At 48.9% G+C, this 16,259-nt stretch overlaps 1 protein-coding gene across 2 annotated transcripts; it reads right to left on the bottom strand.

The window, feature by feature from the left end:
- Positions 1–30: 30 nt before the first annotated feature.
- Positions 31–15,987, bottom strand: LOC118840071 (tRNA selenocysteine 1 associated protein 1). Of its 2 annotated transcripts, none has more exons than XM_036747576.1 (9): positions 15,887–15,987; positions 13,169–13,266; positions 8,705–8,804; positions 8,011–8,063; positions 7,147–7,278; positions 5,240–5,359; positions 4,228–4,390; positions 3,713–3,746; positions 31–695 (listed from the first exon to the last, which is right to left on the bottom strand). In XM_036747576.1, exons 1-9 carry the CDS (start codon positions 15,911–15,913, stop codon positions 559–561), a joined length of 864 nt encoding a protein of 287 aa, XP_036603471.1. In that variant the 5' UTR covers positions 15,914–15,987; the 3' UTR covers positions 31–558. The 2 variants fall into 2 exon arrangements, with proteins under 2 accessions (XP_036603471.1, XP_036603472.1); XM_036747577.1 differs by having other exon boundaries at positions 4,228–4,384; positions 15,887–15,972.
- Between the last annotated feature and the right edge of the window lie 272 nt (positions 15,988–16,259).

Here is a 16,259-nt window from a genome sequence, read left to right as displayed (position 1 = left end):
ATCTAATGAATGGAACTCATAGGCCTATCATTACCCAAATACTGGAAACTTTAATGGGCAACTTTTTATTATTGGACAAGAGTCCAAGTTCATTACAGGGAGGCACACACAACATGGCATGTTTCCTTGGAGCCTGTTGGGGGAGATACATCTGATAAGTTACCTCAAAGTCAACCTTGTCCATTCCTCATAATCCAAGGAGCTTCATCCACCAGGTGTTCCAAGTAGAACATCCTTCAACTATTTCCTACTCCCCTTTCCCCAGGAAAGCCCAGAAGCAGCCATTTTATGGCTTAGAGAGCCGCTAGTCTCCTAGGCTGGGCTTTGACTTCTTTTCTGAGGTGGGCTGCAGGCTTGCCCCCAGGGCCCCCATTGTGAAGAGAGGAGCCCATTCCTGTAGGAAGACTGGAAGGCCTCTTTTCCTCCCTTCAATGTCAATTGGAGTGTATCTGCTATTTGAGCAAATATTATTAAAATTTTATAAATTACATTCCAAAAAGGTTAAAAGTTTCCAATGTTCCTCTGGCCCTCTTCCCATAGTCACTGCAGAGGGCTGGGCTACATCACAGCGGGGATCTCTGATGAGACAGTGTCCAAAGGCTGCCAGTGACAGTTCATCATAGCATCGTAGAGCTCCTCACTCTGTTCCATGAACTCTTTGTTGGCTTCGTTCACATCCAGCTGGGGCGTTGGGTCTGGACAGTTAGAAAGAAGAGCATGTTAGTAGAGACTTGTCTGCCTGCCTTGAAGCTAAAGGCAGGCCCAACATTGCCTTGGCTAGTAGTCACAAAGGTTCTTGGCTGTGGGTGGGGGTTGGGAAGGGAATAAGTATTAGGCGCCTACTTTGTGCCAGGCAGTGAGCTAAAGGTAAAATAGGGACTGTTGAGGAAACTGAGGCAATCAGGTTAAGTGCCTTGCCCAAGGTCACAGTGTCTGAGGCTGGATTTGAATTCTGGTCTTCCTGACTCCAGGCCCCATGGTCTGTCCACTGCACCAGCCCATTACCTAGGTTGGGGCACCATTTTTAACGAGAATTTATCAGCTGAGGCTCATACAAATAATAAGCAACTTTTTTTAAAGGAAAAAAGCAGGAAGCAGGAAGCAGGATCACAAGAAAAGTAAGTAGGAATGCAAGGACCAAGAATCATGATGGGATACAGAGGGAGGGGGACTGAGAACTTATCAGGAACACTGGAGAGAGAGTGACTAGGCTGGACCCAGTGATGGGACGCCTCCCAGTGAAGGGCCACCTCTTCACACCTTGACAGCCTTAAGACAGCTGCCAGGGCACTGAGTGGTTGAGGCAGGAGGTCGTGGCCCCCAGGTCTTCCCTTCCCATCACACCACACTGCCTCTAGAATTGAAATGTATTTAAATGGGCCTTGTGGACCAAGCAAGTATACTCAAGTGCTTATGTTGGTGTTTAATATTGTTTCTAATAAAGCATTCAGTTTTTATAAAAAGCAACATTCAATGTTCATCTTATCTGGGGTTAAGGTAATAGAGGTGGTGTGTCCCCAGAGCCTGGAGTGCACTTACTCCCTCCTTTGCACCTCTGGATTCCAGACTTCCCTGTGCCACACTCCACAGCACTGAAGTGCCTGGCCCAGCCTTGCTCTAAAACTGCCTTATCTACTTGGCACACATTTTGTACGTACTTAGAGGCATGCCAGCCTGCAGTTTCCCCATGGTCTGTAAGCTCCTCTCAGTAGCTATGCTGGCCCAGACTGCACCTGAAGAAAAAGGGGCCATGGCTAATGCTGCAGCTCTGGGCAATTACTCCGGAAGGTTGACTGATGTCAGAACTCACTGACTCCAGGTTACTGAACATGAGAACAGCTCACATTTATGGCACCATAACCACAGAATTGAGACCTTGGAGGTCACCTAGTCCAATGCCTCCATTTTCCAGAAGATACCCCTGGCACACCGAATCAAACCTAATTTTCCTCTATTTCCCTTCATCAAACCAGCAAAGGCAGGTGGTAGGTGTGTATGCTGTGGTTGGTGAACCTCCTCCATATGCCTCTGACTGTATTCCCCAAAGCACTTTCTAATTCAAAATCACACATATGTAACACAGTGGTTAAGACGGTGTGCCTACTGTTTAGGCCAGTGGGGTAGAAAAACACAGTCTTTTTAAGAAACATGTTCCTAACAATTCTGAAAGACTTAAGAACTCTGATCAAGCAGGACTGGAGGAGATAAGATCAAAGGTGAAGGCGCTGCCTGCCTCCTGAAAGAGAGGAGAGAAATGCAAAATGGGATGTACATTTGTGGACATGGCCAATATGGGAATTTGTTTTGCTAGACTGTGTTTACCTGTGACAAGGGTTTTTGGTTTTTTCCCTTTGTGTGTGTGTGGGGGTGAGGGGTAATGGGGAGAAAAAAGGTTTGATAATTGAAATAAATAAGATTTAGTTAGGAAAAAAATGTGTTCATGAAGCTTTTCAAAAAGTGACCTGAAAGTAAATCATGAGAAGACGTGTGTGATCTGAAGCAGAACCAGAATGACATACACACGTGACTACAATAATGTTAAGTAAAACACTAAAAGAGAGCTCAGACCCAGTAACTGTAATGGATGGACTCCGAATACAGCTGCCCCCAGGCCCAAAAGTCTTAACTTCCTCATGGGTCCCACTGAACCCTAGGCACGTGCTGATCTGACCACACAATCTGGCTTTCACCACACCTCAGGCCCCCAGACTCAATACAGCCACTGTCCCCAGATCCAATTCACATACTTGAACGGGTGTGTCCTTGTACTCAACCACAATCACATTATCCATTTGACCCAAGACAGGTCCACAATACCTAACTATCCATCTTGACCAGACAGGACCACAATAGCTAGCCAATCAGAAAGCAGCTCAAGCAGGATGTCTGACCACTGAACCACAGAAGGGACCCCTGCCCCATTACCTGACCCCTTAACAAACTCCTCTTGCCTTTTTAATATTCACAATTTCTGTTGTGTGACCAGCACCATTACACTATAAATTTACCTGTGTTGTCTTACGAAGTTGCTGGTTCTGAGGGCATCAATCCTCAATAAATGCCTGTACTTGGGTTACAGGTTGTCTGAGTTTTTTGAGATAGTGCCACCACAACACACCATGAAACAGCAACACAATGACCAATCGCACACTTCTGTCCTGTGATGGGCAGAGAGGGGGGGGCCACCTCAAAGGAACGCCGCACGCATTGTCAGCCCCTGTAGCTGTGTCGGAGGCTTTTCCTTATGCTCTTGCTGGAGCTATCTGGGGCATGTATCTGTAACAGTCAGGTGGGTGTGTAGAGACCCTGGGGAGCCTGGAGAGTGTGTGAGCTTGGCCTTCTCAGGCCCCAGCCAGTGGCAGCTGCAGGAGCTGCGTTTAGAGTGACAGACCTTGAAACCCTGTGGGCATTTTCAGTTCTTGGGCTAAAGCCCTGGCCAACACCAGGAAAGTTCAATTCTCCAAGGTTCTGGGATCCCCAGCTGCTCCATTCCCTTAGTTGGATGCTACTGAGGTAGCACAGCCTAGGGATGAGAACTGGGGCCTGAGTCAGGAAACCTGGGTCCAAATTCTGACTCTCTGCTAGACTTTTAACTTGGCTTTGGAGAACAGAAAAGGAGAATGATGGAGCTGAGGTGGTAGCAGAGCCAGAGCCTGTAGGGACCTCGGTCAAGGAAGGGCAAGTATCTCAGAATGGCAAAGAAGCACCTTACCTTCCAATGCATCGTCCCCGACTTCTTCATATGTCTGTCAAAGGGAGAGGGGAGAGGCATGTGAGGGCCCCCAGAAATCCACAACCATTGCTAAAGAGGACTGCTCTCTACTATGGGGGGCAGGGGGAGGGGGCTTCGGGACTTTGGACCCTGTGCCCAACACTATTTCTTTGGAAAATGTCAACACCAATTGTATTATAGAGTCTTGTGAACATGTTTATGTTGCCAGTGAAAAGGAAATAAAGACAACCACTCAATACAGAAGAAGTCACCCAGGAAGAGAACCAGATAGATGGCTTTTTCTCACCTCTCCCCAAGTTTGTCCTGAAACATTTTTTTCTTAAAGACCCTCTTTAAGGGGGCGCCCCTCCCTCCGCTGTGTGACCCTTTTGTGTCCCCATGGAGCCCTCTCCCTGTCCTTCCACCAAAAGGAAGCACAGACCCAGGGCTCCCTCTCTGGCTCCCTTCCCTCCCTCCTCCTCACCGTCAGGCTGGGTTTGCCAAGGCAGAAGTACCTGCATGGTGCTCTGGGTGTAGCCGTACTGAGGGTAGCTGTAGCTGTAGCTGCCGGTGTTCTGGTCGTAACCCCACTGTGCGTAGTAGTTCTGGTACTGCTGATAATACTGGTTGAGACTATAGCTGTACATCTGGCTGTATTCCATGGGTTTCACTCTGTTCCTTAGGCCACAGGGAATGGACAAAGGAAAGCTGACAAGCCTCTGTCATCATGTCCCCTGCTCTGAGCCCCAGCCAACCTGAGGTGATTCCAGAGCCTCAGCAAGCTGCTGGCCAGCACAGGGACTGTCCTGACCTCCTTCCTAAGGGTCACTGCCCAGGGACTGCTAGATTGAGAACCCAAGGGCCCTCTGAGCTCATCCAGGCCAACCCTTTCACTCTGCAGATGAAAGATCTGAGATCTTGATGGCTAAGGAGACTTGTCCAAGTGGTAAGTGATGGATCCTGGGTAAGTGCAGCACCCCACCCTGAACTGTCTATCCACCACCTGAGACTGGGGGAGACCCAGGAGGCCAAAAGCACCCTTCCACACTGCTGCCTATAAACCCCTTATGGAGAGGAGAGGAGGAGGACGGAATGGGATTCAGGCAAGAAGCCCAGTGTCCCTTGAAGGGCTGACTAGCCAACCCAGATCCCTTCTCCTTCAAAGACCCAGGCTCAGGTGCCCACCACCAAATCTGTGGTTGGTTTTGAAGAGTGAGCGTCTTGAGCTTCTAGTATTCATACAGCCTTGAGTACAAGGAAGGCATTCCTCTTGGAGCAGTGAAGTAGGAGGGAGAGGCCCTTGTAGCCAGTCAGTGGGGTGTAGGGTACAGCAGAACGGGCCCAGGTTCAGATCTGGGCTCTGACACTACCTGTGTGACTTCAGGGCCTGTTGGTCTAAATGACCTCAGAGGTTCCATTCAGCTCCGCATCTCCCTCCCCAGCTGAGAGCTAACTAAAGAGATGTGGAATCCTGGGGCAAGAATGGCATGGATCCCTCTCCCTCCCCTGCCCAGGCCCGGGACTTACGCCTTGGGGATAGCCACGCTCAGGCGTACTGGCTTCGAGCCTAGCCCCACTGCCCCTTGGCACTCAGTCAGGGCCCGCTTCTGTTCCAGCTCATCTGTGAATTTCACGAAGCCATAACCCCTGGAGAAAGAAGTGTCAGCTCAGTCCAAGGTGGCCACACTGGGCCGTGCTCGGGTCCTTCCAGGGAAGTGGGCAGGACTGTCCAAACCACAGAGGATTCCTAAGATGGGACCTGGAAGAGCTCAAAATCTTATTTCAACCTCCCATAATGCTTTGCCTCCTAGCCTGGCCCTCCCCAGCTGGCTGGCCACATATAAACCTCCCTCTGTTCATGTTGCTCTCCCCTCCAGAATGGCCTCTGCCCACACTCCTGGGCAAATTCTCCCCAACCTTCATGGCCCAGCTCCCCAAGAAGCATTCCTGGCTTCTGGGTCCAGAGCTTTCTGCTTCCCTCTGATCTCGCAGCATTAGTAACCCGGACCTCTCACTGCTGCCTTGTGACATTTCTTGTCCCCTGCTCTGGCATTTATTTAACCTTCTCAAATGTCTCACTTCTCTGTATTCCCATAAGACACGGTACGAGGTACTCAGATTATCAGAGTAAACGAATGAGGAGCTGGGAAGACAAGATACTATTCTAGGAATGTTCTCTATGGCCACCACACTAAATGTGGTCTTGAACCTGAGCCTGGGGGGAACTCTCTCTCACACCAGAACCAACTTCTGTGCTCCCAAGTGAAAGTTTCCTTCGGGAGACTGGGGTTCATGCCGGGCACATATGTCTGCATGACAGCCCTGCATGCAGAAGTCATGAAGGTCTGTTGGTTCTCTGCGGCCTCAGCCACACAAGCAGGACTCTATCATGGGGCTCACAAGCTTGTGTGGCCCATTTAGGATACGGCAGCCCACCGAAAAAGGAGGACCCCAAGGGTGCACGGCAGGAACGGCTCTGAGGGTGAGGGCCAGGATTCTGGGTCACTTCTGGGAAGATGTTTTTCAGAATACAAATGTAAGCCCTGATGCTTTAGGGTGAACCCCCACGTGCATTCTTCTTGCCTGCAGAGCCAATGCCCATAATATGGCGCTCTCCTGTTTGGCTGTGACCAGCCAGGGCAGGGAAGATGGACAAAGTGAAGGGGCATTTCACCTGCCCAAGAACTCCACAGCCCAACATATGCCACGTGAATGGCGCTGACTCTCTCTCTCTCCAGCACTTTCCTAACATGAGCTTTTAAACCTACTCTACAATTATCCCCTTAACAACAGAAGTGTGGTCCAATATCACCTTCAGAAGAGGAAACCGAGGCCCAGAAGGGGTAAATGATAAATTCAGGAAAAACTGAGATGCAGCATCACAGGACATTGGACAGGGAAGGAAACTTAAGAGCTTCCTCATTTTAAACAGTTTCTTCATCTTAAAGACCGTGTGTATGCATAGGTCCTGTTCTAAGCGCCCTCCCAGCTCTGACATCCTGTGTTCTAAGGGCACTCCAGGCTCTGACATCCTGTGTTCTAAGGGCCCTCCCGGCTCTGACGTTCTCTGTTCTAAGGGCCCTCCCAGCTCTGACATCCTGTGTTCTAAGGGCCCTCCCAGCTCCATCATTTTGTGAAATCCATTTGATTAAGCTACTTGCAAAGCAAGTAGGAGGTTACCTCTACAGAAGCCCGTTGGTGCCTTGTATTCCCCTTGGGTTCTATGAATTATACCCCTTTCCTCCCAGGATTAGTCAGCTCAGAGGCTGAAGGTCCTCACTGCAGGAACCAGTGTTCACCTGGCCCTTACACTCCCTAAGCACATCCCCTACATCTTCTGCCAATCATCCCAGCTGGTTAACTTTCTTCAGAATTCTGACAGCTGTTCTAAAGGGTGAAGACACAGGGATAGAGGGTGGGGGTGATGGCCTTACTTGGAGACTCCTGCCTGGTCCAGGACCACCTTGCCTCCTCGACACGAGGGGTACACTTTAACAAAGAATTCATAGAGCATGCCATCATCCACATCTGGACTGAGGTCCCTTACGAAGAGCGAGTACTCAGGGCTGAGGGAGAGAGAGGACGTAATTAGAGACAAAGGGTAGGGAGAGCTCAGAAGAGCCTTGTAGACCTAATCCCTCCAGTGTGCCCTTGTTCCTGGGCCTGGAGGGAAGCCTCAACCTTCTGAGGATCCTCCTGGTCATCAAGGAGACCCTTCCCCCCACTGCTCAGAAATACAGTCCCAGCAGTCCCCTGCTTCATGGTGTGTCTGGCTGACCCCATGCCACCCTTGGGAGGCACGGCAGTGGAAACCCCAAAACAGTGTGGTTATGGGTAACTCTGCAGGGTTCCAAAGAGGAGTAACTAGGGAGTCCTGAGCCCAGGAGGAGTTCTCAGAGCCATGGTCTCCCTTAAAATTTACACTGAGAAAGAGGCAGTCTTAGACCTTCCCCCTCCCACCCCTTGCCAAAACAAAAATAAATAAACTCTGTGTGTATGATGTGTATGCATGCATGCATGCATGTTGGGGGAGGGGCGGGGAAGGGACCCAAGGAGGACAAGGTAAGGACCATAACCTCAAGGAAGACAAAGAAACTGACAGCAGAGAAGGCCTGGACACGGTCACAGCTAGACATCATGTGGGGCTCAGCCACACAAGGCTCTGGGGTCCTTTCTGGGTGTTCTCCCAGTGCCACCACACGGTAACCAGCAGGCCAGGCCCTAGTACCCATTGTTAGGGTCCCGATGCCCCATGGCCACGGAACAGGGAGCAGCCCTGGGGTCTCCCCTGGACTCACCTATTGTCCGGTTGTTTCCCATAGGTGGCGTAGTTCAGTTTAAAACGTTTTGCCTGAAACAATAGGGCAGGGTCAGGAGAGGGTCACTCTAGGGCCAAATAACATTCAGAAGAGGCATGAAATAACCGTGGATGTACTCACTGGTGTGCCAACTTGGTACCGCGTGGGGTGGTGCAGTGGAAAGAACCCTGGACTGGGGAGTCAGGAGACCCGGGTTCAAGTTCCAGCTCCACCACTTACAAGCTAGGTGACCTTAGGCAAGTCAGTAAACCTCTCTGAGCCTCAGTTTCATCATCTGTAAAATGGCAGTAATGACACGCGTGCCCCCTACCCTACGGGGCTGCTGCGAGGAGCCCGTGACATCAGACAGAAGCCCGTCCTCAGCGTCCTTGCTCCGCGAGCGGAAGGGGCATGGAGGGTGTCGGGCTGGACACGAGCTCTGGATCCCTCCTCCAACACTCACTTACTCACTGTGGGGCCGCAGATGGGCCGGTGACCCTCTCTGACCCTCAGGCCACCCTGCAAACGTGTGCCCTCTCGGTGGACCAGGCGTGCCTGCCCGGGGCAGAGGGCGCTCACGGAGGGAATGCCGGCCGCCACCAGGTGGAGGCCTCCCCCACCTGGCCTACACGTCACGTCTACCTTGGGACCTAGCGCCTCACTTGGGCTCCCGGGACAAGCTCATGGTCCTTACTGGTGTGGCTCCAGGGAGGGGCTTTCCATTGATTTTGTGCAGACACTTCTCGGCTGTTGCCAGATCTGCAAATTCCACAAAGCAGTAGCCGGCAGGGATCCTGGAGAGAAAGGAAGGTGAGATCAGGGTCAGGGTGGGAAGCTTATCTCCTGACCTAGAGACCTCTGAGAAGGAGACCCTAACTGGAGGTGTCCCAGGTAGACCGCGGGTGCCAGAGGAAATGACGGCACACTCTCCAGATCCCGAAGCATCCAAACCCCCTGAGTCCTAATTTAACCAATAACTGCAGGTGAGACTGTGTCCTAGCAGCAGAGGGTCAGAGGCGGGAAGACGTCCACAGCTCATCGCGTCCGTGCTCTACCCGACGATGACTCTGCTCCCACAAGCTCATGGATCCGGCCTGCACCAAACACTTGTGGGGAGGAAGGATGCACTATGTCCCAAGCCAGGCTGTTCCGCTTTGGGACAGCTTGGTGTTTTAGCATGTTGGGCCCTGCTGAGCTGAAACCTGCCTCTCTGCAATGCCCCCCAATTGTCCCTTGTTCTGTCCTCTGGGGCCAAGCAGAAGAAGGCTCAGCCCTCCTTCCTATCATCAGCCTGTGAAGGCTTGAAGACAGTTATCCTTCCTCCCCTAAGTCTTCCAGTGACCCCACTGTGGCCCCAGTTCCTACCCATTGTGGCAGCCCTTCCTCACATAAACTCTAGCTGGCCACGTACCTTCCTCAAAAGAGGCACTCGGAATGGAACACAGGCCTCCAGGTGTGTCTGGCCAGCACAGATTGCAGCAGGACCATTACTTCCTTCACCCTGGATGTGCCTCTAACAATACAGCCTAAGATCAAATGAGCATTTTTTTTCTGCCTGCCACATCACATTGTTAACTTGCCCTGAGCTTGCAGTCCCCTAAGAACCTCAGATCTTTTTTTTTTTTGGAGATTTTTTTATTTTTAGTTTACAACACTCAGTTCTACATAATTTTGAATTCCAACGCTAGGAGTGGTATGAACATTTTTATAGCCCTTTGGGCATAGTTCCAAATTGCTCTCCAGAATGGCTGAATCAGTTCACAACTCCACCAGCAATTTAAGTGTTCCAATTTTCCCACATCCTCTCCAGCATTTATCATCCTCCTGCTTTGTTATTTTAGCCAATCTGACAGGAGAGATGTGGTACCTAAGAGTTGTTTTGATTTGCATTTCTCTAATCAATAGTGATTTAGAGCATTTTTTCATAGGACTATAGATATCTTTAATTTCTTCCTCTGAAAACTGCCTGTTTATATCCTTTGACCATTTCTCAATTGGGGAATGACTTGTATTCCTATAAATTTGGCTCAGTTCCCTGTATGTTTTAGAGAGGAGGCCTTTGTCAGAGATACTAGTTGTAAAGATTTTCTCCCAATTTTCTGCTTCCCTCCTAATCTTTGTTGCACTGGCTTTTTTTATAAAAAAACATTTCAATTTAGCATAATCAAAATTATCCATTTTGCATTTTGTAATGCTCTCTACCTCTTGTTGTGTCATGAATTCTTTGCTTTCCCATAGATCTGACAGGTAAGCTATTCCTTGTGATTCGTTATGGCTCCCCACCGGTCCTCGCACAGACTTTTGGCAGCTATCATTTATACAGCACTGTAAGCTCAGCAAAGCGAATCTCACTGGATCCCCGAAATAACTCAGGAGGGTAGGTGATGTCACGATCCCCATTTTACAGGTAAGGAAACTAAGGCAATGAATGGTTAAACGATTGTACCAGGGTTACACAGCCAGTAATAATAACAGCAAACACTTATATAGTACCTACGATGGGCCAGGTGCTGCGCTAAGCACTTTAAAAACACCATCTTATTTGATCCCACACCACCTCTGGGAGGTAGATAGGTGCTTTTATTTATTATCCCCACTTTACATATGGAGAAACTGAGGAAAACAAGGTGAAGTGACTCACCCAGGGGTCACACTGCTAGGAAGTGTCTGCGGCTGGATTTGAACTCCAGTTGTCCTGACTCCAGGCCCAGCATTCTCTCTACTGTGTCACCAGCGGCCTTTTAGCTACACAGTCCTGTACAGAGCGACTTTGGAAGGTAGAGAGCCCTGAAGAAATCATTCCGGTTTAAACTCATTTGAGTTCATACTCATTTGACACATAAGGAAACGGAGGTCCAGAGAAGCGTAGTGACTTATCCACCTGGGTTTCCCTTCTCTCTGCTCTGGTTCTGTCTGAGAATGCTAATCGAAATGAAAGACTAGGAGGGCCCATCAGAGGACTTGAGTTCAAATCCCACTTCTGACCTATGCTACCTTTGTGACCTCGGGCAAGTCACTTTTAAACCACCTGTGCCTCAGTTTCCTCATTTCTAAACTAGGAGGAAAAAAATAAAATAAAATGAGAGGATTGTTCTGAAGTCCCTTCCAGCTTTAGATCTATGGTCCTGTGAAGTTACAAAGATGTAGATTTCAGTTCAATTAAGGGAGGATTTCCTTAAATACATTTATCAGGAAACCCACATAAATCCTCAGCAGCATTCCTGTATATTACTAAAAAAGCCCAACAGCAAGAGGTAGAAAGAGAAATTCCATTTAAAGCTACTGTAGACACTATAAAATATTTGGGAGTCTATCTGCCAAGACAAAGCCAGGGCCCATATGAACACAATTACAAAACACTTTTCGCACAAATAAGGCCAGATCTAAATAAATGGAAAACATCAGAACATCAGTTGCCTGTGGTTAGGTCGAGCTAACATAATAAAAATGACAATTTTACCTAAATTAATTTACTTATTCAGTGCTGCACCAATCAAACTACCAAAAATTATTTTCTAGAGCTGCATAAAATAATAACAAAATTCATCTGGAAGAACAAAAGGTCCAGAATATCAAGCGAATTAATGAAAAGAAATGCTAGGGAGCTGTATTATAAAGCAGCAGTTATCAAACGCACTTGGTACCGGCTCAGAAACAGAGTGGTGGATCAGTGGAACAGGTTAGGTGGGCAATATGCAATAGTAAATGCCTACAGCAATCTCTCTGATAAACCCAGAGTCTAGCTTCTGGGCTAAGAATTCACTTTTTCACAAAAACTGCTGGGAAAACTATAAAATACGTTTATCTAACGCCGATGTATTTGTGAGCTTCCTGTCACTGGAGATCACAGGATCATAGGAGGTCATAGAATAACTATAGATGGTCTTCTAAGGAAAAATCCAAGCTACCAATAGCCAGATGAAAAAAGATGCTCTAAATCACTAATCATTAGAGAAATGTAAATTAAGGCAACTCTGAGGTACCTCCTCATAGCCTTCAGATTGTCAAAGCTGACAAAAGATGGAAAATGACCAATGCTGGATGAGCTGTGTGGAAAAACAGGTACATTCATCGGCTGTTGGTGGAGCCATGAACTCGTCCAACCATTCCATTCTGGAGAGCACTCTGGAACTGGGCTCCAAAGGAGCTAATAAACTGTGCATAACAATGGACCTATGCCCCTAGGTCTATGCCCCAGATAAAAAGGAAAAGGACCCATATATCCACAAACAGTCACAGAAGCTCTTTCTGTGGTGGCAACAAATTGGAAACTGAGGAAATGTCCATCGATTGGGGAATGGCGGAACAAGTTGTGGCATATGACTGTGATGCAATACTACTGTGCTGTAAGAAATGATGAGCGGGATGATTTCAGAGAAACCTGGGAAGATTTGTATGAACTGAAGCAAAGTGAAGTGAGCAGAACCAGGAGAAATAACTACAATACTGAAGAGACCAACAACTCTGAAAAGCTTAGCACCTCTGATCAACACCACAACCACAACTCCAGAGGACTCCTGATGATAAAATGCGTCATCCACCCCCTGGCAGACTCAGAATTGGGACTGAGGGGTTTTTTGGGACATGGCCAATGTGTAAATTGGTCTCTAAGCAACAGGTCTGGTCTCTTAGCCACACAGGGTTAGGTTCAAACAACACAAAGTTTTTCTATGTGTTTCAATGGGTTGTTTTTTTTTTTTGCTTATTTTTCTTGCTTATTCATCGGGGATGTGAGTGGGAGTGAGGTGGTAGGAGGGAAAGAATTTTGACTTTCAAATAAAATTTAGTTTAATTTTTAAATTTGAAAAAATAAAGCTCATTAAAAAATAACTAAAACAAAGACGCAGCCTGGTGGGGACAAAGGGCTGGCTTGAGTCAAGAAGACCTCGGTTCAAGTCCCACCTCTGACACATACTGGCTGTCTTAGTGCCCTCTGGCCTCTTGGAAGAGTGGCAGTGGCCTACAGAGGCAAAGGGAAACATATTTTCAGCCATAGCCACACTGATTTATTTTGCTTGATCCTATCTGTCTGTTACGAAGCAGACTTGTACTGGGGAGGGGAAGAGATTGGGCAGTGATAGGGCTGTAAGAAGAGACGAGAGCACCAATAAACCATTTCAGAGTCCTCATAACAGAAGCAGCTTGGAAAATACAGTACCCAGTGAGCCTGTTGCGGATGATTTTAACGCTCAGAACGGTCTCTCCCATGGTGGCGAAGGCTCTGGAGATAAAGTTCTCATCCATGTAGGGCTCCAGCTGCAAGAAAACCAGCACTGTTGGGGAAACCAGGAAGAAACTACCCCCCTTAACCCTGCCCCACCTCACCCCCAGCAGCCAGGGAGAAGCCGTGCCTGCCTTCCTCTAGCCTGCCAGGGACCCAGGTCCTCTGAAACACTCCTCACTTGAAACACAGAAATAATACGTGGAGTACCTGCCTCCTGAGGCCAAGCCGACTTCAAGGCAGGAACACCCGGCTCTGAATCTCATTTCTAACCCTTCCTAGCTGTGTGGCCCCAAGCAGGCGCATGCATGCCCCTCTCAGCCTAAGTTTCCTCATTTGTAAAACGGCTATAATGCCACCCTGGGTACTTCACAGGGTTGTGCTGAGGATCCAGTGAGAAAAAGCAAAGTGTTCTGAGTGCGAATTAAATGAAAAGTGAGTAGAGCACTGGCCCCTGGAATCAGGAGGACCTGAGTTCAAATCTGCCTCAGACACTTGACACAGGCTGTGTGACCTTGGGCAAGTCACTTAACCCCAATTGCCCTGCCTTCCCCCCTCCAGAGAGAGAGAGAGAGAGAGAGAGAATTAAATGAAAACAGTTTGTAAAACCTTTAAGGCCTGCCTCTGTTTGAGGCTTAGGCCAGTACCACCTCCTACAGGCTGCCCTTCTAGATTTCCTCAGTGTTAATGTCTCCTCCCACACAAAGTATTTACTTTGCATCTACAGACCAGGGGTCATTCAGCTCCAGTAGAATGTAAGCTTCTGAAGAAAGGAGTTGTTTCTTTCCCTGCCTTTTTCCATTTCCAATGCCTGGTACATTCAATCAACCAACTCATCAATCAGCAAGCATTTATTAAGCGTTTACTGTGTGCTAAGAACTGGGGCTACAAAGACAAGCAAAAACAATCCCTCAGAGAGTTCACATTCTCTAAAAAAAATACATTTTTATTTTGGTCTTTTTATTTTATATCACCAAAATCTTTTCCAATATCCTCTCTGCTCCCCCTCCCAGAGAGCTATCCTATATAACAAACGATATGTTTAAAGACAAAAAAATCAGCAAAACGGATCCATATATGGAAAACAATCTAAAGTCTGTGAACTCTCTTCCTTGAACCCATGTTTGTGCTTTACGATTTTACAACATTTTAACATTTTTGGTGGTGGTTCTTTCCACTTACGCTGCTGTAATTTTCGGGGCTCTGCTCCATTTATCACAGCACTTTTGCACAGTGCCTGGCACACAGCAGGCACTTAATAAATGTTTGCTCATGGACTGACTGCATCGGTTCATATAGATCTTCTCACGCTTCTCATATTCATCACAGTCCTCATTTCTTAGGGCTCAGTAGTATTCTATTCAAGGACCACAATCACACTCATGGCCCACACTTTACTTCTTAGACTCTTCTCCAATCCATGAGCAACTACTTTTTTTTTTGCTATAAATACTTTGGTGTTGGGGGGGTGGGGGGGGGCAGGGATTTTGCGCTCATCAGTGGACTTCTGGGGATGTAAATTTTGAAGTGGAATCTCCGGGTCAAAGGGTGTGGACATTCTGGTCCCTTTGTTTGCATTAACTTCAACCTGCTTTCCAAACTGAATGTGCCAGGAAGCTCACGTTCTGATAGGGAAGACCATATGTTAATTACTAGGCACATACATGATATGTACAATGTAAATGGAAGGAAACAACAGGAGGAAGGCACCAGGACTGCAGGGAGCGGGAAGAGATGGAGAAGGAAGGCTTCTTGCAAAAAGTGGGACTGCACTATCCTGAAAGAAGCTGGGGAAGCTAAGGGTCAAAGGTGAGGAGGGACTGCATTCCAGTCACTGGGAAACAACCAGCTACAAAAGTCTGAAGTCTGGACATGGAGCGTCCAGTTTGAGGAACTCCGAGTAGGTAGGTCAGTGTCCAGCTGCATCTTATGGAGGATGACCAAGGGTAAGAAGCCAGGAATGGCAGGAAGCTTTTGAGAGCTTCAAACACCAAATAACGAACTCCAGCTTCAAAGCCCACGGGTGCTTTTCTGTAGTTTTGATGGGGATCAAGATCCTGCCCTCAAGCCCCTCCCCCTTGATGTATGGTTTTCCCCATTGGAATGGAAACCCCTGAAGAGTATGAACTGCTTAGTTTTCTGTCTCTGTACCCCGCCCCCAATCGCTTAGAGCAGCGCCTGGCATACAGTAGGTGTTTAATAAATGTTCCATCTGGTATACAGTAAGCACTTAATAGATGTCTGTCTCTATCTCTTTCTCTCTCTGGACTAGCTATTTTAACTGTCAGAATGCCACCCCCATCTCCTTGGGGGTCGCTTTCAGGCCCAAGGCCCCCACACTCATTCCTAATAATCCTAAACTCTGTGACGGACGAAGACAGCACGTAGCAACTACCCAAAGCCTTTTGCACCCACTCCCACAAGAGCCCATCTTACAGAGGCATTAGCTGAGGCCCCGAGAAGTTAAATGACTAAAAGGAAGAGCCAGGACTGGGATTCGAACTCAAGTCCCTCCCATCCCCCAGGCCAGTGCTCGGCTCGGGGCACCACCGACTGAGGGGGGGCCCTGACTCTCTTACCCTACCCCCCCTCTCCCCGTGCCCCGCCCGCAGCTCCGCCCGCGCACCCTCTGCCGGCCCATGCGTGCTCACTTACGTCCCCCATCCACAGGGAGGCCGCCATGCCCGCGCGACCCCGCGCGGCCCGGGGCTCTCGGAGGCCGAGGCGCCGCCCGCGCACGCACCGACCCGGCCTGCGACACTGAGCATGCGCTGCCGCCGACGGCGCATGCTCACCTCCCACGTCTGCCGTCCGCTCCCGGGGCGGGGAGGGGGGCGGGGCGAATCCGGACTCTGCACCGAGTGGGTGGGGCTTGAATGATCCAGGAGGCTGACCCTTGGGGGCGGGGCCAGGCTTTATTTCCTTCCAAGTGGGAGGAGTCTGAATGGGTTAACGAGTGGGCGTGTTTGGGAGCGGGGCTTGGCGAGGATTCACCTAGAGGAGGGGCCGGCATAGGGCGGCCCTGGAT

The sequence above is a fragment of the Trichosurus vulpecula genome, chromosome 2, assembly GCF_011100635.1.
Source record: "Trichosurus vulpecula isolate mTriVul1 chromosome 2, mTriVul1.pri, whole genome shotgun sequence".
NCBI lineage: Eukaryota > Metazoa > Chordata > Mammalia > Diprotodontia > Phalangeridae > Trichosurus > Trichosurus vulpecula.
The sequence above is the reverse complement of the archived record's forward strand: the minus strand, read 5'-3'. Positions and strand labels throughout refer to the sequence as shown.